The sequence below is a fragment of the Falco rusticolus genome, chromosome 9 (genome assembly GCF_015220075.1).
Source record: "Falco rusticolus isolate bFalRus1 chromosome 9, bFalRus1.pri, whole genome shotgun sequence".
Taxonomy (NCBI): Eukaryota; Metazoa; Chordata; class Aves; order Falconiformes; family Falconidae; genus Falco; species Falco rusticolus.
The window spans coordinates 4,289,948-4,313,821 of NC_051195.1; the positions used below are offsets into that span (position 1 = coordinate 4,289,948).

A 23,874-nucleotide genomic window follows, 5' to 3' on the forward strand; every position below is an offset into this window, starting at 1 on the left:
CTTCATTAAAAAAAAAAAAAAAAAGACAAATGGATCTGATTGATTAGTACAGTTTCCATCTACATATTTTCTTACCTCTGGTAGCATTACTATTAAAGGAAACCGCTACTGAAGATTAAAAGCCTTCTAATAGCTTTTTGTTAATAGGTAAAAATTCTCTAATCACAGAGTACCTCAAAAGTATTCAAAAAATTGTTACTGCTATAACCAAGTGCAAATGCAAAAAATAGCTCTGGGCCTTAATGGAAAGGACCAAAAGCTAACATAGCTATGTGAAAGGCCCTATTAGAGCCCAGAAATATCTAGGCTCCAATCTTAACTTTAAACACAGCCTTTCCTTAGAATACACCACTTTTCTTCAGTTTCCTAGTGTTTAAATAGGGTAATAGATGTTCATTTCACAGGAACAATGTATGGATCAAAGTGTGCAAATACTGAATATTAATAAGCAAATTCAACTGCTAGATCTGACCTAAGCTATTAGAACTTTATAAATAAAACCTAATACACACACAACTACCATCAGAAAGCCAAAGTATACATCACATCCAAAACAAACAATTCTCAACTAGGTGAGGGAAAAAAAAAAAAAAAAAAATCATCCATCAGTAAGAATTTTGTAACTACCTGCAGGTAACGTAAATGTTACAAGGTCAGTCAGAAAATAGCAAGCAAAGTCTCCCTTTCGTTGATGAAGAGATGCAGCAATTTCACGACGAATTTGTTCTGTGACCTCTGGACACACCATGGCAGGAATGCACTTTGCTGCATGTTGCGATACCTGTAACATCACAGAGTTACTGCACTCAGTATTATTTCTAGTTAAATACGAAGACTTAGGAGTGATAATCGCCAGCGGACAGTATTTTGTTAGCAAGTAATGCAACAGGAGTATAAACAGTTTTATACTTTATATACCCAGAAAAATTAAATGTTTGGTGACTGTCAATGAATTAATGTCTCATTTGCTATGTAGCTGATAAACCAAGCTGGTTAAACACCTCTTTTAATCAAAGTGAATTAACAGGGGACCACTTCCAGCAGGAAAACAAACCAAAAAAAAAACCCCCAAAACCCAAGAACCAGAGACCAGTCACACATACCTCAACTCTTATGCATGAGCCCTGTCTACATTTAAGAAGGAACTTTGCTAACACAGCACAAGACAGTTTCCTACAAAGAATCTTCCCAAAAAGTATTAAGCTAAGACACCTAAGACACTTAAATTTCTCCAGATTCTAATCATCACTGCCACCAAGAACTCATTCAGTGATACAGGGCAAGTAACACAGGGATGACACTGCATATATATATATATTAAAAAAAAAATAAAAAAAAAAAAGGCTTTAAGACACACATTTTCACTAGTTAATACTCTAGCAAAGGTAAGGATCACTGTGGCTCAAACACTACTACTAACGATTTTGACACATGGTATGTGGAGTAAGTATTCCTAGAAACTGAAACAAAACCACACAAACACTGTAAGACCCTATTTCCAGCAAATTAACTTGTTTTGAAATGCGTAACTCCATCCACCCAGACAGCTATGTAAGCAGCACAGAACTACTCATATTAGCCATATATATTCTTCTCGAGGTTTTAGCTATATTTGTCTTGCTTCATTTACTTTTTTAAAAATTATTTAACCCTACACATTCCATAATCCTTATGCCCTTCTCAGGCATGCTGCTTTTCTTAGGAACACAAACTTTCAGCATTGTATTAGGCATCAAAGGAGGCAGAATAAAAATTTGCCTCTGATCAGGTGAGGATCCAGAAGTCTGAGATGAAGAAAACTGACCAAAAGAAAAAGATAACAATTACATATGGGCGTAGGAGGAAAGCAGACCACCAGAACTGAGGTGGATCGTACAAAAATATACAAGGAAATGGAAGGCACAAGAGCTAGGAGACCACAGAGAGGAACCAACTAGCCTATAAAAAGGGCAAAGAGCAGGAAAAAACGCAGCAATTTTTCAAAGCAATGAACTTGCCTTTCTCTTGCAGAGAAGCTCCCAAGAAAACCAGAGAAGACAGACCAAGCAGACTTGTTCATTAACAAAACTCAGAAAAAAAACTACGCTGTCATTGATGTCAGTGTTTTGCTTTCAGGGCATTTCCTCTCCCCCACCCAAAACTCAGGAAGCCTCACAATAGCTCACTTCCACCGCCACTAAGGTCAGAACGTGTGCCAAGACCACTCATTAATGAGAAAAGTGAACATCCTCAAGACCACCACACACATACAGCCTTAAAGTAAATTTGCTCCTTAAGGAGAAACAGCAACAAAAGCACAAAGCAGCAATTGATGTATTCCAACAATATTAGCCTCTATCTTCTAGCAAATGCCACTGGCTGCAAACAATGGTGCAGTTACATAAGGTTCCTATTCAGCCTACACAGGGGCCAAAGTAACTCACCTCCGTAAGCAAAATTGCTAGCATATCTTGTCTCTGAAAGCGTATCGCCAGATGCACAAGCGTGTACCCAACGTCAAAAGCAGAAGGGCGATTTAGCAGGCGCACTTCATCCGCAGTAAGCTGCCGGGCAATATCTCCTCCTGATGACTTGTAAGCTTCAACAGCAGCTAAATCACCTTCTACAACTCCTGAAGAAAAAACAAAACAAAAAAATAATCAAACAGTTCATTTTAGCTAGTGAATGAGCCATTCTGGATCACGCTATCTTACTTAACCCTATCTATTCTGGTACAGACCCAACATACAAAGACCAACTGCATATCAAGAAACTTGCTTTTTATTTCTTTTCTTGAACAGACATTATAAAATATTTAGACTTACCTCACCTCCTAGACCATTTCCACTACGCAAACTAGCTGGAAGATACAGCAGATCAAAGGCCAGCTACGAAGTGGTGCTGAGGACCCTTGATGAAATACCTAGCGCAACATACTCACTGGTTTCATTTGATCAGCAGTGCTGAAGGAAAGTCATTAATTCATAGGACAGAGATTAGTTCAATTATTATATCTTCCCTTTTAAATTATCTTAAAAACAGACTACTGGACCTACAAAAAATAGATCTATCAAAAGATTTTTGGAACAAGTCTCAACCCCCCTCCACATGGTTTAAAGCAGTGTTGGAAAAGGGTTCAGAACACAAAGTTTCTCTTCAGCTCACCATCTCTGCTACTAATCGAACTCAGGCAGTTATCACTCAGGGTACTCTATTAAAACTGAGTTAAAGTCACACACACACTGCATACGCTTTCTAAAGCAAGATGCAAGGGGAACCCTAATGTCTTCTAGAGTCCCTGGGAAATTCTAGCTTCTGTACCATGCTTCCTATCAAGCCCATTCACGCTGAATGCATTCCTTAGCTGCAATTATCAGGATACACCATCAACAAGATGCGGTAGTGTTAACAGTATCAGTTCCAGTATTAGACTTTCTAAATTTAGAAATCCCTTTAAATATAAAGGTTCTATTTTACATATGGGCTTCATAAGAGAATAGTGTAACACTGAACTGAGGAAACAGAAAATTGATCTTAAAGCCATCTTTAGTAGATATGTAAATAGAAGACTTCAAATTCACTATTGAGAAGCAGCTCTATTTGCAGCAGCTCAAGATCGCAAATGAGAAAACCCCCTCCCATTCTCTGCAGATAAACCTCCTTAACAACTCCTAAGAGTCAGCAGTTGAGCAGAGGCCATGAGGCTAGAAACTGAGACTCCAGTTTATCCTTCACTCAGTTTGCTTAACAAGACTCAAAAACTGTTCAGAAGGGCAAGAGGTAATTCTCAGTCAGGGCACTCACTCCCGCTCAGGACCAAGATTCAAACAGACACCAAAAAAAAAAAAAAAAACCCACCCCAAAAAAACAACCCACACCACACAAAAAAACCCACCAACAAGCACCAAATACCACCACACAAAGGACCAAAAAGGGGGGGGTGGGGGTGGGGGGGTGGGGCAGGAAAAAAAAAAAGCCAAATAACCCAAAACCCCAATAGAACAAACTGAACTGCCTACTACTAGAGAAGCATACTAACCGCTGGGTTGCTGGTTAATCCAGGATTTAGGAAAGCGATTCTTAGCTCGGCCAAAAAGTCTATCATTTTCAATAGTGAGATTGTAAAGCTTTCCAAAGAAACGCAGGGGGGGAAAATGGATTATCAGTGCAAGACGTTTCTTGACAAAGTTATCAGCTCTACTTCATAAGCCTCTACAGATAAAAGTTAGATTATTCATTTTAACAGCGGTCTAAAGCAGAGAAGTTCCAGAATACAAACTCAACTGCAAATTTCAATCAGACAACACCTACCTATTCATCAAGGGCCCAAAAATCCTAACAGGCCAGGCCAGAATGAAAGCAATATGGGATGACAATTTCTTAGGGTTTTTGTTGCGTGTTTCTGGTCTGCCTGTACAGGAACTCATTCCCACTCCACCCCAGCACCAATGCCTCATTCTGCTTAAGTGCCTGCCTGTGTACTCACCCCAGATGAGTTAGAGAACTACTTATGCCTGTCCAATTTTAGTTCTTGTTCCATAAGATTTAGAACTTTGCTGATGAAAAAATATTTGATTTTAAAGAAAGGAGCTGCTGCTTATGGATAAAAGCTACTTCAGCGAAGAGAAATGAACACTGAAAAGTCATTGGTTTTCAAGACATTCTCCAAAACACACATCAAAGGAATGCAGCATGGGACGTGATGAACATAGCTGTGCTCCTCTTGCAATACTTCCAGCTCTGAGGGGAACCAAAACATACCAAAGCAAAAGGTACGTTTTTGTCAACACATGCTGTATCCATAACAAGAATGCCAACCGCAGCATTTTATTTCCATGCAATCCCATTTATGCCACTGATAAGGCAATACCATCGCTGCCTGTGATACATCATTCCAACCAAATGCAGCAAACTGACCTGTTGGGGGGTTTTTTGCATAGTAAGTAACCAAAGTCAGATTAATTTCCATGACCCACTCTCTTAAAACAAGCTATACTACAGCTCTGGCCCAAGTTCAGCTGTTGGCAAACCCAAGAATCCACAGGGAAAGAAGAACCTTGACAGACGAGTAAATTCTCTTCTATCTTATGACACCCTTAATTTTTTATCATTAATTTATGAAAGATATTTTGTTGAAGACTAAAAGCCACTTCATGCCCTTTTGTATTTTAACCACTTGTATTGACACAGGAAGGACTCCTGTTACCGTACATGCACACTCCACCACACCACCCAATGACAAACATACTGAAGACCACCTAAGACAGGCAGGTAGCCACTCTCGACAATCCAAATATCACAGATTAATTTCAAACAAACATCCCAAAAATGATCTTTCAATGACAGGCGATCAGACCCAAATCATGGCAACAGTTCCAGCTGGCCAGCTTGCCAAGCACATACAGCGATATGTGCTACCACAGACTTAAGTCAGTACCCAGTCAATTTGTATTTGTAATTATTCTTTTAGTCCCTGACCCTCAGCTGCTAAGGCAATTTATTATCATCCCACTCTTCAAACAGCAACAACTGAGGCCGAAGACCGATGCTGAGAGGCAGTCATGTGAGGTTTGGCAATGCCTTCAAGCGCTAACTACTAAAAGCTGCGATAGGGATCCAAATCAGTGACATGTGCTCTTCACAGCACTGCCAGTTCTTGCAGTTTATTCCCACGTCTTGCAATACTTGACATTCCTAAGAGCCCCATGTTCTAGAATTAACTACTAAAATTTTTATATAAGCTGTCATTTTAAAAGTACATTTCTAAACTTTGCTGAAGTTTAAGCTAAAGATCAACACATCAAAACCAGGCAAACCACATATGCTTTCTAGGCCTTATTTAAAAAACAGAGATTGTAAATTATTTTTTTTTAGGTATAGGGTTGGCAATACTTTTATCTAGAAGTGAAGAACAGTGATGGTGTGCTAAATGACACTTCAAACTAGCACAGTTACAGCTCATGGAGGGATGGTGATGTGACTATGTGCAAGCATCATATTTGGTCATCCTCTGTTCTTTAATCCAAACAGCCAAGTGACTATTTATGGCTGGGGGGAGCATCAGGCAATTTTTAGATCAAGTCCAGACAGACAAACTCACTTCTGGACGCACTAACTATTTTGTAACTGAGCCTCAACAGATGAGCATGAGACACAAAATCAAACCATACGGAACTCACTCGGCATAATTTTTTGCATAGAGCCCATTACAAGTCTATTTCTTTTTAAGAAGCTTCCTCTTGCAAAACTGCTGCGTGCTCTAACGCCTGGTACTAACCCGCGCTGAAATACCGTGACCCCGGTACCCAGAACATCACTACTGCAGGGACAATATTCTATGGTCACTGCAAGTCTCCTTGGCCTCTCCTTGCCACAGCAAGGTAAGTCCGAATTTCTCTTTAGCCGTTCCGCCAAGTATCTACTCTATTTTGGTTGCTTCAAAACAAGGAAAATTCTTGATCCTGGCTCATTAGGTGCCAGCCTGACAGTACAGTCCAAGCCTGCACTGAACACCAAGCAAATATATAGCATTAACAGGCAGACTGCCAGAAATCTGAACCAGAAAACACAAATCCTGCCCCAAAACTATGGGATAAACTTGCCTACATGCAACATTCATCAGAACTGCCTGCAATTCCTAAATTCAGTATCGCCACTTCAAAATGAGGTCTTAATATGCTTTCATTGACAATAGGAGGCATATTCCTACAATAGCTTTGATTTCTGTCAGATGAATGAGAGCCTCCAATTCATTAAGTCTATTTAAATAAAGCTTAACAAAACACTATTTACAAAAAATATTGCAGAAATATTTACTGATGTTCTAATTCACTACATTTCATAACACACAAGTGCCTGATTACTTACACAAGCAGCCTCTGAATCGCGTTCTGATACAGCACCATGCCAATTGGATTACTCCCCACTGACACCCACAGCATTCCTCAGACTGTTAAAATGTCAAAAGAAAGATTGGCATCTGTCTTAAGATTGTTCACACAGCATCCATGAGTGCTCCAGCAGCTAGACCTCTTGCGAGGGCACAGCTCCGATTAGCCATAAGAGCTACACAAATGCAAACAGATCCTTATGACTCAGTGTCTACTTCTGCTCCACAGCAAGAATAGCTGTTCTTTGAAGTGGACTCCAGAAATGTTAGTTTGGTGTTGCAACTGAAGACATCACTCTGTGTGTGTCTCCCAACAAGTTTTGCGTTGCTTAATGCATACGCATGACTACAGCCTGACACCCCAAGCGACAGGACAGAATGCTAAGTGCTGCACCCAAGTAAGGAGAAAATACAAAGTTAGTATTCCACGTTTACAGGTTCAACTGTGTTCCCATTTGCAACTCAGGCATTTCCCTTTATTGGAAGTCTTCCACAGCACAGGCAGCCAAGGTTTTTTCTTTTTCTAGTAAAGCCCCAACTCTTACAAATAGCACAGATCTGGAATATGAAATCTCAGTGCACGTGAGATGATACACAACAGAGATTAAGGAGATTATTTAAGAAGGCTAAATTTTACAAATATTAATCACCCAATAACAACTATTTGTACGATCTTGATCCTGCATTTTTGCTCCTATGATGACTGTTACAACTATCTTCTTTATTACGCATCAATATTGCTTGCCTTTGCTCATATAAGCCCATAATGAACGGAGCTGCTAAAACCAAACTACTTCAGCTAACGTGCTGTTAAGTTTATTCTTTAGAACATGTAAATATTTATAGGGTTTAGTGCAGTTAAGTAAACTTGGAAAACCAGCAACAGCTTACAGGCATATCCAGAAAACTAAATCCTGGTTGCCCTCATTGCACAGTCCCAGTGACTTCAGAACAGCTGGATGTACAAGTTTCCAGAGAAAACACCACAGCAGCAGCCTTTATTTACTTCACTGTCTCTCTGACAGACCTGGAGTGCGCTGGCTGGCACAACTTGCACATGAAATCGGCAAATTCTTCCAAATAGATTGATGTAGTTCTGCCGCTTATCTACGGGGCAGAAGAGAGGCTGGGGGAGGCAGACCTGGGCAGCAGCACTGCGCAGTGGATCAGGACAGGGGCCCACCAGCTCCACACACAGTTCCCAACAACAGCAAGGTTTAAACATGCAGTGAGAAGAGACTAAAAGCAAGTAAGAACACAGATTAGTAACCCTCACTTCAACAGCATTTGCTGTCAGTTTAAAGTTTCCTGAACAATTCAATTCCTCAGTTAAACTGCTGTGGAGACAAATGAGCCATTGCAGAGCAGCAAAAAGCAGTGGGTCAGACAGCCCACAGCAGCGGATTCTGCAGGAGGCTCCTGACCCTCAACAACTGTTAAAAGCATCACTGCATGAAAGGCACATCCGCAGTCTTGCATATACTACAGGGCAGGCATTCTATATCTTTGAAAAGGCTGAATAGGATTACGCTGAAATGAAACGAGCAAAACCAAAGAGAATTAATTTCAATCATATACCTGCTAAAAAGAAGTACAAAGGGTTTTGCTAAATTAATGGAAGAGTGTGAAGATGCCTCTGTTTAGATAAAACATGTAAAAAACCACCCAGAGATTCAAGATTTCTTTGATTCAAGAAGGTAGCAATGCTGCAGTAAACAATCTGTTCTCACATTTGTGTAGACTAAAAAGGAAACACTTCATATTAAAGAGGTCTTCGTGCCTCCTATGTGGGACAATCGCAATCAACTTTACTGTTCCTTGAACGGCCTGGTCATAGAAGGCAAACTTCTCAAACAACCAAATTATACATTTTAAACGTCAGCAGCAGAGTCAGATCCCTCTGTGACATACACCAGATCAGAAGCACAGAGCCCTGTGCTGCTTTCTCTTCTGTTACAGGCACGATTGCAAGTGATCTGTATCATCCACATGCTCTCACTTACCCGTCTACAGACCAAGCCGAAGATTCGTTTAAGCGCCAAGGTGACCTTCCACAGTAAGTGAGGGGCCAATCAACTGACCCACTAAAACCTAATTCTGACACTTGTTAAAATCCTACCGCTCCTCCAGCATCAAGAGCGCTGAGGACCGGTGGTACGACCACGCAAGCTGTAGCACTGGAGCTCAGCCCGCACCCTCTTCCAACTGCTCCCCAGGGGCACATCAGGTGACCATAAAGGAAGATCTGTTATCAATAATTGCTCCACCATTTCAGCATTTGGAGGACAAAACACATTCAGTCTGAGAAGAATTCCTCCTCTTAGAGGAAGAACTCTTTTGCAAACAAATATGACACATCAGTTAATACAAATGATTGTCTGAAAAAACTTTATGGGCCTCTAGCCACACCCTCCTGCTCATTCTCCTCATTCTTCATTTCCAGGACCTCTCTTTTTAGTATTAGCACACAATCAAACAGCAGATCACTCTCCAGGTAACAACAGCTTGAGACTGAACCTTCTATATACTAATTTTTTTCAAAAAAAAATTTAACCTCAGCAACTTGTATTAACTTAAAAATAACAACTTATAAGACATGTACTTTAAAACTAAAGCATGCAATGCACGACAGTATGACTATCACCTAATTCTTCCCCCCCCCCCCCCATACAGTCCATTTAGTACATTCATAACCTATCATTACAGGACAAAGCAGCACACATGTAAGACCTGCTGAAAGATGTCCTTATCCCCTCTCCTTATCTGTCAGATGCATCCACACCCCTTGTGGCGTTAACAGCTGATCAGCTGCTTGCAGGGTTCCACCCAAAAGGGAGACTGGACAGTGGAAAATTATGAATGATACTCAAGTTAACCATTAGTGTTTCCAAGGCAAATTTAAATAACTATTTAACTTGATAATTTATTCCGTCATTTTAACATAAAATATCACCAACCATTTAAAAAAAAAGTCTTTTTTTTTTTTTAAGCCAAGAGACCAAAATAAAAGCGTGTTTCAGGAGTTAAGATTTTCTACCAAGGTGTACAGCCTGCAGAGTACTCTCAAAGATACACACACACACAAAAGCAAAGCATTTATGGTAGAATATAAGTACAGGACACAGACAACAACACAACAAGATTTCTTACCCAAGTGAAAGTTGTACGCTTATGTCACTGTTACCTGGCACACTACAGACAAGTATGCCAAGTCATGCTTCCCAGCATCACAAAGGAACAGGGAAAGGCAGCAACTAGCCCTACGGGCAACTGTTTGCCATACTGAGTCAAGGCCAGCACAGCAGGTAATCACCGGTCACAAATTCATGCTCTATTTCCCCAAACAGTTCAAGGTAGCCTAAACTGACACTAGCAACGGCTGGTGCATGACCCTTCCCTGCTTCCACCAGCTTGTTCCCACCCATATCCTCACAATCCCTCATTACAGCATAAACAGCCCCATCAAGACTCAGCTCTACTATGGATGGGACGAGGAAACTAGTCTAGGTTTACTAAAACAGCAAAACCAACAAACACCACCACCACACCCCAACACAAAAATATCGCCTAATCCAGTTTATCAAGCTTCATTTTCAGCGAGATTAGTCTCAGATGCACTTCTTCACATGCAAACACGCCAGGAGGACAGAAACAAGCAGTCAGGAGGACCACTTTTGGGTGGCAGTGCCAGCTGAAAGCACCTTGGTGCATCAGTCCCTTCAGGCTGCCTTTATTGTCAGTGAAGAGCCACATGCTCCGCAGGACGCAGGGCAGGAGGTGGCCTCCACATCTCCTGGAGCTGCAGAGCAGCCTGGGACACTGCCCGGCCGACTTCATACCTGTATCTGGACAGAATGACTCTCCTTTCCCACAGGGTTTCAGAACGCTTGGGTAACACATTTGGCACTATTTCAGAAAACCGAAGGGAGAAAAGGACAACGAAAAAAAACAAACATAAAAGAGATAAAGTAGTTGACAAAGGAAAAACTAAGCAGACACATATGGAGGAATACCAGGAATGAACTAACAGTCCTTTTAAGGATGTACTGCAAAACAAGATTCATTGCAGTTTGCTCTAAATATTTTGGATTGTTTAAGAAACACACTCTTATCCACTTCTTCCACAGAGCCAACAAGAGCGCGTGCCTACTTGGCTCTGAGGCCACCACCCCCAGCAGAGGAACTCTGGCCCACGATGGCAGTAGCTACCTCACCGGCCTGAGCTGAAAGAGAAGAGCACACTCTCTTACAGCAGTTCATAAGCAGGGTTGGAGGAGAAACGAAAAGAAGAAATGCAGTTCTTCTCATCCGTGGGCTGCAGTTCAAGCTCAGGAGTTGAAGACACAACCCAGGAAGCCCCAGCAGCGCCCTGCAGCTAACACGCACTGCTAGCACCGCTGCAAAACCCAGCCCTGCAGTGACAGGAGAGGGGAAGCTTCAGCAAGAGCTGAAGCTGAACTGTAAGTCCCAAACAAACTCTGAGAGTTTTTAAAGTCATGACCGCCTTCATCCATTTGTACTGCTTAAATCCACAGCCAGCTGTAACCAGCTTCACCAGGCCCCACAGCAGGACTGCTCCTCTTGCATGTCAGATTCCCTAAGCCCCACAGGCCACCGAACCTCTTTGGCATAGATACCGCGAGTTATATAAAAGACAACGGAGCTTAATTTCAAATATACATTAGCTTCCCTCCCTCCTCCAAGAAATGAGTCACCTTGGACTTCACATTAACCTTGTACTAGGCCAGTACAGTAGAAAGCCTCGATGTCCTTGCAGAAGACATTTGTGATTTCTCACTGTAATTCAAACTGGCAGTTGTAGCAAGTCATGCTATTCAACAGCCATACTTACTAGACATTCTGTTTTGATCTTAATAAATTTTAATCAAACAAATTGGTCCTAAAAATCTCATCCTTTTGAGAAAGAATCATTTGACTGATACATCCACTGCTGCAAAAACCAAGTCAGTAACAACAAAAAAACCCCATTAAAGTACATTTACTTGCAGGGTTTGAAAGGGGGAACTCCACTAATCCTGATTTGGAAAGGATACACTCCATCAAGGAAACTATGCTGGAATGCAAGAGTTGCACTCTTCACATTCTGTACAGCCTAGATTTCAAGGAATAGAAGCTTTGACGACATGTTTATTTACTGAGGTGGGTAGAGCATTAAAGGATGTCTCCAACAGGGCAAGAAAAACCCCACAAACACACAGAGGTACTTTTTTAAATCCACACAAGATATCTTCATGTTTCAGCTAAAAAGAGCAGATGTGGGAAAAAAGTAATCCAATACATGGTTTTAATGACACCCGACATTAAATTTAAAACCTAGTAAAAATAATTTTATACTAGAGCTGAGATACGAAGATGCAGTTCAACTAAACAGCTGTCCTAAAGTATCAAACATTTTCCTTTGTACCTTTTGAAAAATACTACCTCCTAAGAGAAAAGATCACCAGTCTGCCAAGAATTACTCCTCTAATCTTTGAGTTCAGAAAAAGCTACACTTTGCACATCCAAAAAACTTTAAACTGATATATTTCTCCTACATAAGATAGAATCAAAACAAATGGATCCTCCACAACCGACGGAGCTTAAACTTGGAGCTGCACAGCCTGAAGTTACCAAATACTAACAAGTCACCACTTGTCAGCTGAACTATGGTAACAGACTACACACCAACTCTTAATCCATCAATTTTCACAAACTTGCTTGATGGACTTAGCCAAACACAATTATAAAATAGGACAAGGATTTACAAGTATCAAGGTCAGCTAAAAGTTCACAAGAGCTCCAGCTTGCTAATGAACAGTAACTCACTAAGTCACCATAACTCAGTTGATTTCTATGACAAAAACATATGCTTCAGGCAAAATTGTTCAATTGATAGTTAAATTGTTTTAAGTATGTCACACTAAGACAATAAAACAACCAGCACAAATGTGGCTTACTGCTTTTAATTTTTTTTAAAAATACTGGTTAAACTGGTACACCTTTCCAGTATCAATACACTCTGCAAAACGTCCAGAGACAACCACAAAAGAATATATGAAACTTTCATCAATCTTCCTAAGGTTATTCCAGCTACAACAAACATTTGGAAAAAACATGACATCTATGATATGCAAAATGAAATTCTGAAATGAAGGATAATTAACAGCTTTGGTTGCTGGTCCCATCCCTCCCCCAACAACTCCCCCATCCCCGCACAGTTAAAAAGTCAAAGTATAGTAAGTGTTCAAGTTACAGAAAGAAATTATGCAATCTCTCAGCACAACAGTATTTTTAAAAAAATAATAATAATCAGCACACAAGTCTATTTGCATTCTGCTTTTCTCATCAAGATCCCTTCAACATCCCTTCAAACTATTTTCATTTTAAAAGAACCAAACCATTACTGCCTTACAAAATTTCTATGAACATAGTTTTGAGTTTCATGCACAACTATAGTCACAAGCCACACTAAATACTTTTAAAACTCACATTCTAAAATATACACACAACCATTCCCACACAGATTAGAAAGTGTGAAATATTTTAAGTAACATTGCAAGAGTAAAAAAAAAAAAAAAAAAAAAGTCTAACATTTAATACAACTGGTATCAGAATAGACTCCTGTAAGGCGAAGGAATGACCTCCAACAATTGGTCTTGGGTATTCAATGACTTAGAAAATACCATACAGAATTCCAACTGCTTCATTTCAGAAGGAGAAAGCACTGCGCATCTACTAGCATGTAAGGAGCTGAAGGTATCAGGAAACAGAGGCATCTATTTTCAAAAGGAAATGTGCTTGTCGAACTACTAACGCAACACAAAAATAAACTGGGACATTTATTAGCTCAGAGAAACCAAACCCACGATACCCATTAAAAAATTTACACCTGATCAAATCTATCAAACGAAGCAGCTCCACAAATTAATTCCTCTACTATAACAAGCATGGAGTAACTTCATGAAACATTAAGGAACAGTACAAGACATACTAGTAGTGCCAGAGTTTCACATTAAGTGTTTTACTCTAAAAATAGTTGTGTATTCCAAGCGTTTAACCTGCATGTACACTAGGCCACAAGGTATCTACTTCTGGGAAGTTACAGCACAAAAGTTAACCCACAAGGTCAGTAACTGAAGAAAACCCTGCTCTCACATGTCCCTGTTCTTTAACAGCATTGGGAGAATTACCCACAATTTCCTTAGGAAAGCACTAAAATGCAAAACAAAATTGGTATTTGAATTTTTTGAAGCAGTTAACTACAAAAATACTTCGAGAGAGCCTGTAAACATTTACAACACAGTAGCTGTATTAATACAACATTATTACTTTCAAGGTCAGTATTACACATGCAATTTCTTGGAGCTACATATTTTGGTGTTATTTTTAACATCTGACAGAGCATCTTGTACTGTTGCAAGCTCTACACTGTTTACAAATACTCCCAAGCTGCAGCTGCTGATTCTGCTAGCAAATCTTACCATTGCAAAGAGAAAAGTAATTTTAATGATCCAGTAATGGCATTTTTTACAGTACCATATGCATTACATTGTTCTGTAGACTGCCTTTGTAATTTTTCCACCTTTCAATGACTACATAGAACTACAGGATTTGATTACAAGGATATCCACTTCTACAAAAGGTCAGAAAAATCCAAGCACAGTTGGGAAACACGTCCAACACTATTCAGATTATGGATGAACTCTACACCTTCTTTTAGCTGATACTATTGCAGGAGTTTCTACATGTGGTTTACTTTTTAAAATTAAAATGCAGAGATTAAAAAACTCTATTGCAAAATGTCAAGCTTACATTTTAATTCTTCATTCTCCCAAAATACCTAACCACAGGCAGAACGGTATAAGGTAGCAGCAAACAACTTACCAACACAAGCATTTAGAAACAGCCAGTCAGTCTTTTTCATTCTATTTTTAATTTGCTTTAGTTTTTTGAAGTCCACTTCAAGTTCTTCCTTGCTGCCAACAGCTCCAGCCAATTCAATTCTTTGGAAGTCCATTTTCACATCAGATTCACGTTTGGTTGTAGGTGGAGATCTTCTTTGGCTATTACCACTACTACAGCTTCCTCTCCATCGAGCTCTGTCTTGCTCATTTATGATTGAAGAAGGCTCTTCTGTGTCCGCCAGTTCTATTGTTTCTATGTTGTTAGGTCTGGGATGATCACATACAACACATTTCCTGGCCTTCGCCCAGTTTTCATATGTACAGACAGAACAAGTCCAGTGCTGAGCCCTTGTGTTTAGTTTATTTCTGTCATTATATTCCTCACAGGGATCAACAGAAAAAGGGACTGGTCTTGAACCAGAACCTGAAGACTGAGGAGACTCTGTGGGACTCCTGGTCCTGCGTTGAGACAAGCACTGAGTACACCTGATCGCTCTTGGCCAGTTCAAGTACGTGCACATGTGGCACGACCATTTATTTGCACTTTCCATACTGTAAGATGATTTAACTCTTGGTCTTGCGCTAGAATCTGGACATATCAAAGGACTACTCCCTCCTTCAGTGCTCGTAGGATCCCAGTCTCTACCAATATCACTTGAACCGCTTTTAAATGGATCTTCTGTGATAATTGTTCCACTAGGTCTCGGAGCACGACACATGGTACATTTGATTGCAGATGGCCAATTTTCGTATGTACAATACTCACAAGCCCATTTAATTCCACGCTCTGTCATCGTGCACTTCTTGAAATTAACTGCGTCAGGCAGAAAGCTAAGTAATCAGAACACATCATTAGTACACACTGGTTGTATAGGAGCTCTGTTTAAAAAAAAAAAAAAGTAAATTAGACTCAATCCAGTTGATGTGTACTACACCAAATATAAAAATCAGGCTGGGCAAACAGGCAATCCTTTTTTCTTGATACTATCCAAACACCTAGGGGGAGAAAAAACACTATGAAAAGGATAAGACTTGAGCTAACAGCACTTTAAATGCAGACTTCAGGATTACCTAGTGCAGAAATTATAAGATAACTCAGCTCTGCATTTCTGAAGTTTCTTAAACTTGCACAAAGGCTTCCAAACAATGTGTATCTGTTTTCTGAATTTAAGCACTGAGAATATTGAAGAAGAGACCAGTATGGCTACAGAAACAAGCTACATACTAAATTATTAAAATAAAACTCAACATGAATACAGCAGTACAAGAAAAGGAGCACAAAGCCTAAATCTTGTGAGGTCTATTACAAGACCTCACCAGATTTGGAAGGAAGGAGTGTAACAGGTGAGCAGCTACACAACGAATCAGTTCTTTTGGAAAAGTAGGTGTACAAGTTTACATAAAATGCACGCATCTGAAAATTTTATACATGTGCTTAATCAAGACTAGGCCTTGACTGGACACCGCTCATAACAGTACTGTTACAAAGTTAAAATACCACTTGGAAGCAAGCACAAGCTGTGTGTGCTGGCAAGCTAACATAGTATTTTTGTTCTACAAATCCAGATTTCAATCCAATTACAACTCACTTTTTCTCTAGTGAAGAGGGGATTCTGTCCTCATGCTGGCTCAGACCTTTTCCTCAGACTGGCAAATATGAAGGATGAGACTAAGCAGGTAACTATTCCTGTAAACAAAATGAAAACAGACTCATTATAGGTTTCCTACTGGACCTGAGTAACCAGAAAGTTAATTATTAAATGCCACACCTATACTAATCCCAATTTACTTGTTCAAACGCAGTCATGACCTGCTGAGACTAACATATAGACTGGTTAAAATAAACCAATATTTATAAAGAACCAGTCACCACACAAGCAATCAATCTGCTGAAGAACTATTATCCAATCAACGTCAAATTCACATCAAAACATCTACAAACACTCTTACTGCAATCTGAAACTTAGGATGGGGAAGAAAAAAAAAAAAGCTTTGCATAGAAAGCATAGCAGAGGGAAAGAGTGAGGCAGGTAGATAAAGGACAAACAGACGAATGTATAGACTATTTCCTCTGTTACCACAGAATAGTTACCCAACACGTATGAGACAATTATGTGCTATTTTTAAAACATGCAAAACTGTTAAAAAAATAAATTTGTCATATCAAATGACTGAGAATTCTCAGTCATCATATTGCAACTCTCTCGGCTAACAAAAACACCCAGAGTCTAGTAAACAAAAACTCTAAAAAAGTTACACAACAGGATTAAAATCAAAACTAGACACATCAAACTAAGAAGTAGTTTATACCTGTTCTCCGATTAGGAAATGTTTTATGAGTTAGTACACTCTTCACCGAAATACCTTCACATGCACCTTGCTCTACCAAGGCATAGCTAAATGTCCACTTAAATTTGTGACCCTTATTCCTACTATCTCCCTTCTGTGGGCTCCAACACACAGCGCAGGTTTTTTTTCCAACAGCTCAACGCTGATCTATTCGCCAGATCAGGTGGCTGCATGAATGAGGGGCTATCGCATGGCCAGGACAGAGGAAAGGGTAGGACTATCCTTTTCAGCAGCAATCCATATTTATGCTGCATGAAAGCAGATGAGCAATCAGGAACACAATCAAACTTTCTCATCAAGCTCGGGTTCTAGTATCACTTGTCTGAACAGCCTGCAGAACACTTCACTCCCACCTATACGTTATAAAGCCGTGTCAAACTACGGAATGCCTTCTCGGTACAATTAGCCTTCCTACTGCCTCCGCTCCACCATTCCTCATAAACGTCCATGGCCATGCGTAAGGGAAAAAAAAAGCAGTGAGATCATACTAGGGTCCCCATTACCAGTAATAAAATAAGTGAAAAATACATATACACGAGAATGCAAAGTCAACTTGATTTTACTAAAGGTGACTTCATAAAGACGACTTTTCAGAAACGTGGAGAAAAAAAAACCAGTTTCTCTACTCCATAGACAAACTAAAGCTTTACCAAAACACCTCCTGTATGAGTACACTATATGCTAGATTTATCTATGCCACTTGGTCAAGGCTTTTTCCCTCAATTCCCAAAATAAGTTTTTAAATTACTTTATAGAGAGAATAAGCCTATTCACAAATGTTAAACAGTAGAGTTACCCGAGATATTAACACTTTCTACTTAAGGATGTAAGACAGTTGAACGCGGGTTTCAGAAAGGAGAAGGAAGCAGCACACCGCGCACACATCTGCCAACGGCCACCAACAGAACCACCAAGAGCAGTTTCACTTCTGCTACCGAGGACAATCAGAAAGTGGCTGTCCCAATGCGGCAATGCCCAACACAAGCTTGAGAATAATTTCCACCTGAGCAGAAGCTGGCATGTTTTGAGCAGGTTATGCTTCCAACCAAAAGCCAGATCCATATACAATGTGTGACGAAGCCCGAGAGGGATCTGTAACTGTAAATTGTCTCTTACCTGCCCTAGTTTGTAAAGCCTTAAACAAAGCAGTTCCCACTGAAAACAAATCCCAACCCACATCTGGGATAGGGCAAGAAAACAAAGCATCATCTGTTTTACTGACATTAAGGCTGGGAAAGGGGAGTGCTGCTCAAGTTGAAAAGTAGCTGGTTGCAAAAACAATCTAAACAAATACAGAGATACTACTTATGAAACTAAATAGCACAGTGCATATTGAGTGACAGAAAAGCTTTCTTAGATATTGTAAGATTAGGGGTTTAGCTGCAATTATCCTCTGCGCTCCTGAAAAAGCTAGATGCTTTCAGATGTAATTCTTGGAGAGGCTGAGTATCTGCAGCTTCGAAAGCCACCGAGATATGAGCTCACTACCTCTGAACACGAGGCCTCGGGTTATTATGAAGTAAAGCAGATGAAAAGGCTCAGTGGAGCAATGCAATTTCTCTTCTTTGATAGCTCTGCCAACACCCACTACAGCACAGCTAGATGAGGCAACTTAGCACTTCCACCTACCAGGGGGTTCTTTACCTTTAGGTCTTGGTCTGACCCCCAGCTGCACCCCACCCCAGGGACACCAGAACCATCTGATTTACTGGTGACACAGGATTATCATCCAGCCACCCAGCAGTTTGAAGACTGTTATATTTTTTCAGAGTTACTTCTTTGCCACTCTGTCTTCAAATTAACTTATTTTAGATTCTTCACAGAGGAGAAGCTGAATCATGTAGTACCTCCTCCGACAGAGAAACAACGCAACAGTGACTGTGAAGTGCAGGTGCATGCCGTATGTCCAAAAAACATGAGCAGACAAGAAATTAAAGCCCACAAAACTCCAAGCAGATTCCAATTGATCAGTTTATATGGTGTGCTAAATACCTTCTGGACAGACTAGTTAGTAGAGTAACTCAGTACATTAAAGAGGATTTATCAGATCTTAATGTATTCTCAAGTAACAAAGAAAAATCAATGCATTATCAGACCACTTTTTACTAAATTAAGTCAGTTGGAAAAGGTCTCCTAAAACAAATGAAATTTTGTTCTGCTTTGTTTCAGCTTTTAAGAATAGTCTTCTTTTTAGGTGCATGGGAAAACGCAAAATGGCACAGAGAAATCAGGAAGAAACATCAGTTTCTTCCCAGTTGGGAAGTCCTTAAATAACATTATTATGACAGGTTATATTATACTCCTCTCAATTTAGTTATTCAGTGTCCAAAAGGTATTTTTGAGCTCTGTTTCATTAAACAATCAAACCCTTCCCCGTGAACAGGGGACACCGATTTAAACCAGTCTACACTATGGATTTTTTGCTGGGCTGGTGCTGGCATCTGTGCTGGCAGAAACCTCGTGTAATCACACTGACCGAATCAGTGTTCCCACCTTAACTCATTTTGCTCACATGTACGGATTTTCAAACAAATCTAACTGCTTCTGCATTTGCACGGAAAAGAGAGCTTAGGTATCAACGTAAGCCTTCAAGCAAGACCTGCAAGGCAGAAGAAATCCACCCTTCTTCCCCCTGACCTAGCTGCCTCTCTCAGGCTGCTCCAGAAAGAAAAGCAGGCTGGTTTATTTATTTTTATTTTGAAACACTGAAGCAACTTTTCGGAGGAACAAAATAAGCGGCAGCATCTTGTTCTGAAAGAGAGGACCCTATAACCAAAGGCAGAATCTGTCACCGCAGCAGCTCAGCAGTGCAGCGGTAACACCTCTCACACACCCGACCACAAAAAGGAGCGCAGAGGAACAGGACTGCGAGTCAAAGCAAAAGATCAAACAGCAGCACTTTCACTGACTGTATTCCTTATGTACGATGAAACATGGTGTTTTTAAATGTACACCTACCAATAACGGGTCTCAGTCTAACAGCTGTAATTGCTCACTAACAGCTGGATAACATTGCTGTGGAGTTTATATACACACAGGATGGGCAAACAGCTTTAAGAAAAACTGCCTATGATTAACCCTAGATAGTCTGACGTACTTGCAGAAGTACTTGCTCCCCTTTGTACACCACCACCTCAAGTTCTCTTCCAAGTACCCATAAAAAAATTACCATGCTTCTTAGAAAACTGAAGTTCATTTATACACAAATAAACTTTCTAATTAAAGCTGTAAGAAGAGAACCTGTTAAAAACACACATCTGGATGATCACCTTAAATGGTTACGATAAAATATGCACTAGTCTGAATTCAGGTAGTTACAGCTGGTTTTGTTTTATAGAACTGCAGAATGTTTTTAAGAGATGCCTAAGATGAATTCGAGTCAACTGTTCAAAGTCAGAAACAAAGCAATGGATTGATTTCACTGTTTCCAAATACATTTATAAACACTGCCGCTCTTGCTGACCCTGACCACAGTGTCTTTCTAAATCTCACATAAACTGCACCAAGGGGCTCAAACAAAAATTTTGCAAATTTTTTTAATACAGCCAGTAGGAAGGTCTAGAAAATAACATAGCTGTACACAAGCTTAAATAAAAAAGGCCAGTTTGTTTCTTTCAAAGCTGTAAACTCTCTGAAAACCTCCCCAGTGATTTGCTACATAAAAGACATGGTTATTTAACTGGCTCAAATTCACTTTTGTTATCTGGGTCCAAGAATCCTTGTGAAGTATCACACTGTCTATACACTTCAACAAAAACAACTGACATTTTTAAATAATCTAGTTGAAATTTATTGCCAAGTATGAAGAATCAATTTTCACCTAAATCTGCCTCACCCAGTAATTTAGGGTGGAATTTTACTAACGCTTTCTTCTTTTAACGTACTATACTTGCTTACTCCACCTTCAGCTAGCTATTCTGTTCTTGCATGACTGCTTTCTCAAGAATTCAGCATAAACTGCAACAGATCATTATATTAAAAGCATAAAACTCGAACCTAAGCTTCTATAGTTAGAAAGGAACCAACAACAAGTTGCATTGTCATCTCTGCATATTAGTTTTTAAAAAAATTAAGAACACTGACCTTGTCAATGAGACAACCAAATCAAATCAGTGCTGAATCTGGAAACTCTGCATTAAGGGCAATAATTATGTATTATAATAAAGAATGGAAAGATTACTGCAAAGTCACAAATGTAGAAGCATTCTCTTTATTAGCCTGAATACATTGAAGCAAGGAATTTAACAAGTAAGCATAGCTGCTTTGATTGTTAGGACAGTTCTTTAGAAATGAAAGGACACTGTCCCAAACAGATCAGCAGAAAGGAGAAAATACTCTGTCATCTCAGGAAGAGAGCACCGAAATAGTTTTCTGCAAGCTGCTCTACAAGGTGGGGGTTTTTGCTTACAAAATTTTTCTTTCTTTACAGAACACCAGCCAGCTATTTGCAGTGCAGACAGCAGGAACTGGCCTCTCACTGCTGCGATCATCACAGAACGCAGAAAAAAGCCCTTTCTGATAAAATACAGATAAAAAGCAAGAACCATGCTGGAAGACAGAGGCTCTTGTCAAACCACATTATCCTTCCCAGTCTTATCCCAGTAAGAGCACTGCTCTCAAAACACGAAGTATCACCTTTGCTCTCCTCCGAGTAGTAGAGTTCCTCCTTTGCTCCCAATAACATGGATAACAGGGAGAATGTTGCTGTCTTAAGACAGGCGTCATTAAGATTGACACATATCTCAGTTCTGAAGACCAAATCATTGCTATGTAAATCACAACACAATCTATAAACTGTAACATTAACAGTGCACGAGAAAAGAAAAACTGAAAATATTTTGCTCATAACTGAGTAACTATTTACAATCTAGTACGTTAAATGAGTTTTAACATTTTTCTTCAATTTTGATAGTCTGGGCTGTCAACAAATACTCTGCACTGCAGATTTGTAGGTGTGACCTTTGTTACACGTAAGAGTGTATGACAAGTTGCAAGTGGGCAATTAGTTAAAAATCCAGAAGACTTGATCTTTCACAAAGAAACAACGCTGCAAGAAATGCAGTTCCCTTAACCAAAGTAATTCTGACAAAGTAGAAACTTTCGAAAACATTCAGAAGTATGTTCATTGGGTGAATTCTGACAGGCTTTGTTTATATATAATTAATAAAAAATTGTTTTAATTTTGATTTATGGATACGCATCTCATTTCAAAGCGCCCTAAGTCTACTGCGTTAGGTACTTATGATATTCAGAAAAATGATGCTGGTTTTGGTTCAACTTTCTTTTCAATATTCCATTCACACTTCCAGCCCAACTGCTATCACTTCAAATAAACCCTAAAGCCTGACTTTTCGTAAGCAAGAGAATTTATATGCAGTTTTAATGCAAAAGGATAGCTAATTTTGCAAACATTCTATGCAGTAAGTAGTCAAACGTTTTGGAGGTTACAGATCCCAGGAGACATCTGAAATACAAGATCTGACTGTGAACTTCAGGTTAGGGTGTAGACCTAACTATACAGACTCTTGCACAAAAGCTGAAAACTCATCACAGAATTAACAGGTATTTGACAATATTCAGCATTCACTCTTTCTGCTGTCTTTTTTTATTTTGATGTTTATCCCTTGAAGCATTTTTGTGCTCTTAACCACTACAGTTAATCCTGCTGCGTAACTTGCAAAGTGCAAGTTTCCATTCTATTTGCTACTCACTCCTCTGGGTCAAACTACATATAGCTCTATTAAATTTGTGACTAAAAGCAAGGAAAACTTTAACTGCTGTAGCAGCTTGCAGTTCAGTCCTCTTTCTTATTTCAGGAGAGAGTTACATTTTTCAGGTTTTTTTGGTTGGTTTTGTTTTGTTTTAAACTCAATTGAAAGTGAGCAACTACTTAATGAGATGTTACTACACATTAGGATGGACCAAATACAACCACTTACTTAGAAATCAATACCATTTGGTAAAACGAGAGTAAGCAGATCAACAGTTACATAATACACAGCATCTCCCACACAACCCTAATCAAAAAAACAAGCAAAGTGACTCAAAATAATGAGCTCTGATGAAATATTCACATAAATACAGCCAGCAACATTTAATGAATGTGATCATCATGAACAGTCAGCAACAGATAAATACTGACTCAAGATGTACAATACAGCAACATATGTAATAAAACACAACAGAATTGTTAAAACTTCATTTTTAAGACATGTGCATTGGACAAAGTACAGAAGTTGAACAAGGGCATTCTTTATTAGAAGCAAGATCAAATACAAAAATACAGTTTATCTGTGTTTAGACTATATGCCTAAAACACGTGACTCAGTTTTGTTTAGATCTCAGCCATCCTCACACAAGATGAGGAAAACCAGATGTCATGCTCTGACTAAAAACACACTGTGGAGTCACACATCAAACTTGAAAACACTTAAACCTGTCCAACAACCAAGGAACATTATATTAAGGCTTGTACATTTGACATTCAGTTCCACTAATTATCCTCTGGACCTCCTCAGTACTGGCTGATCATAAATTAGATCATGGCTACATGCAGACATAGTCACCATTTGGTGGAGAAAAACCACCTGCCTCCAAATGAAACAAGGAAACACACACTCAACATCAACTGTTGTGTAGTTTCCTCCTAATTAATGGCAAACCACTTGCAGATACAGTTAAGGACTGACGTCGGTATACACATGTGCAATTGGGCTATATTTAAGACTAGTTCTAGTAAACCATACAAGCTAC

The 23,874-nt window shown here is 39.6% G+C and overlaps 1 protein-coding gene across 5 annotated transcripts in view; it reads right to left on the reverse strand.

The window, feature by feature from the left end:
* Positions 1–23,874, reverse strand: part of ZRANB1 (zinc finger RANBP2-type containing 1) — a 45,501-nt gene that overhangs the window by 15,846 nt on the left and 5,781 nt on the right. For 4 of the 5 annotated variants that reach the window (XR_005106290.1, XR_005106291.1, XM_037401064.1 and 1 more), the window contains 4 exons: positions 16,362–16,459; positions 14,753–15,603; positions 2,424–2,611; positions 628–781 (listed from right to left, as the gene is read on the reverse strand). Coding sequence is in view for 3 of the 5 variants with exons in the window: in XM_037401064.1 (XP_037256961.1) it covers positions 628–781; positions 2,424–2,611; positions 14,753–15,566 (1,156 nt within the window). In the remaining 2 variants the exon portion in view is untranslated. Of the gene's footprint in view, positions 1–627; positions 782–2,423; positions 2,612–14,752; positions 15,652–16,361; positions 16,460–23,874 lie in introns of all 5 variants that reach the window. The other variant, XM_037401067.1, reaches the window with a different exon arrangement.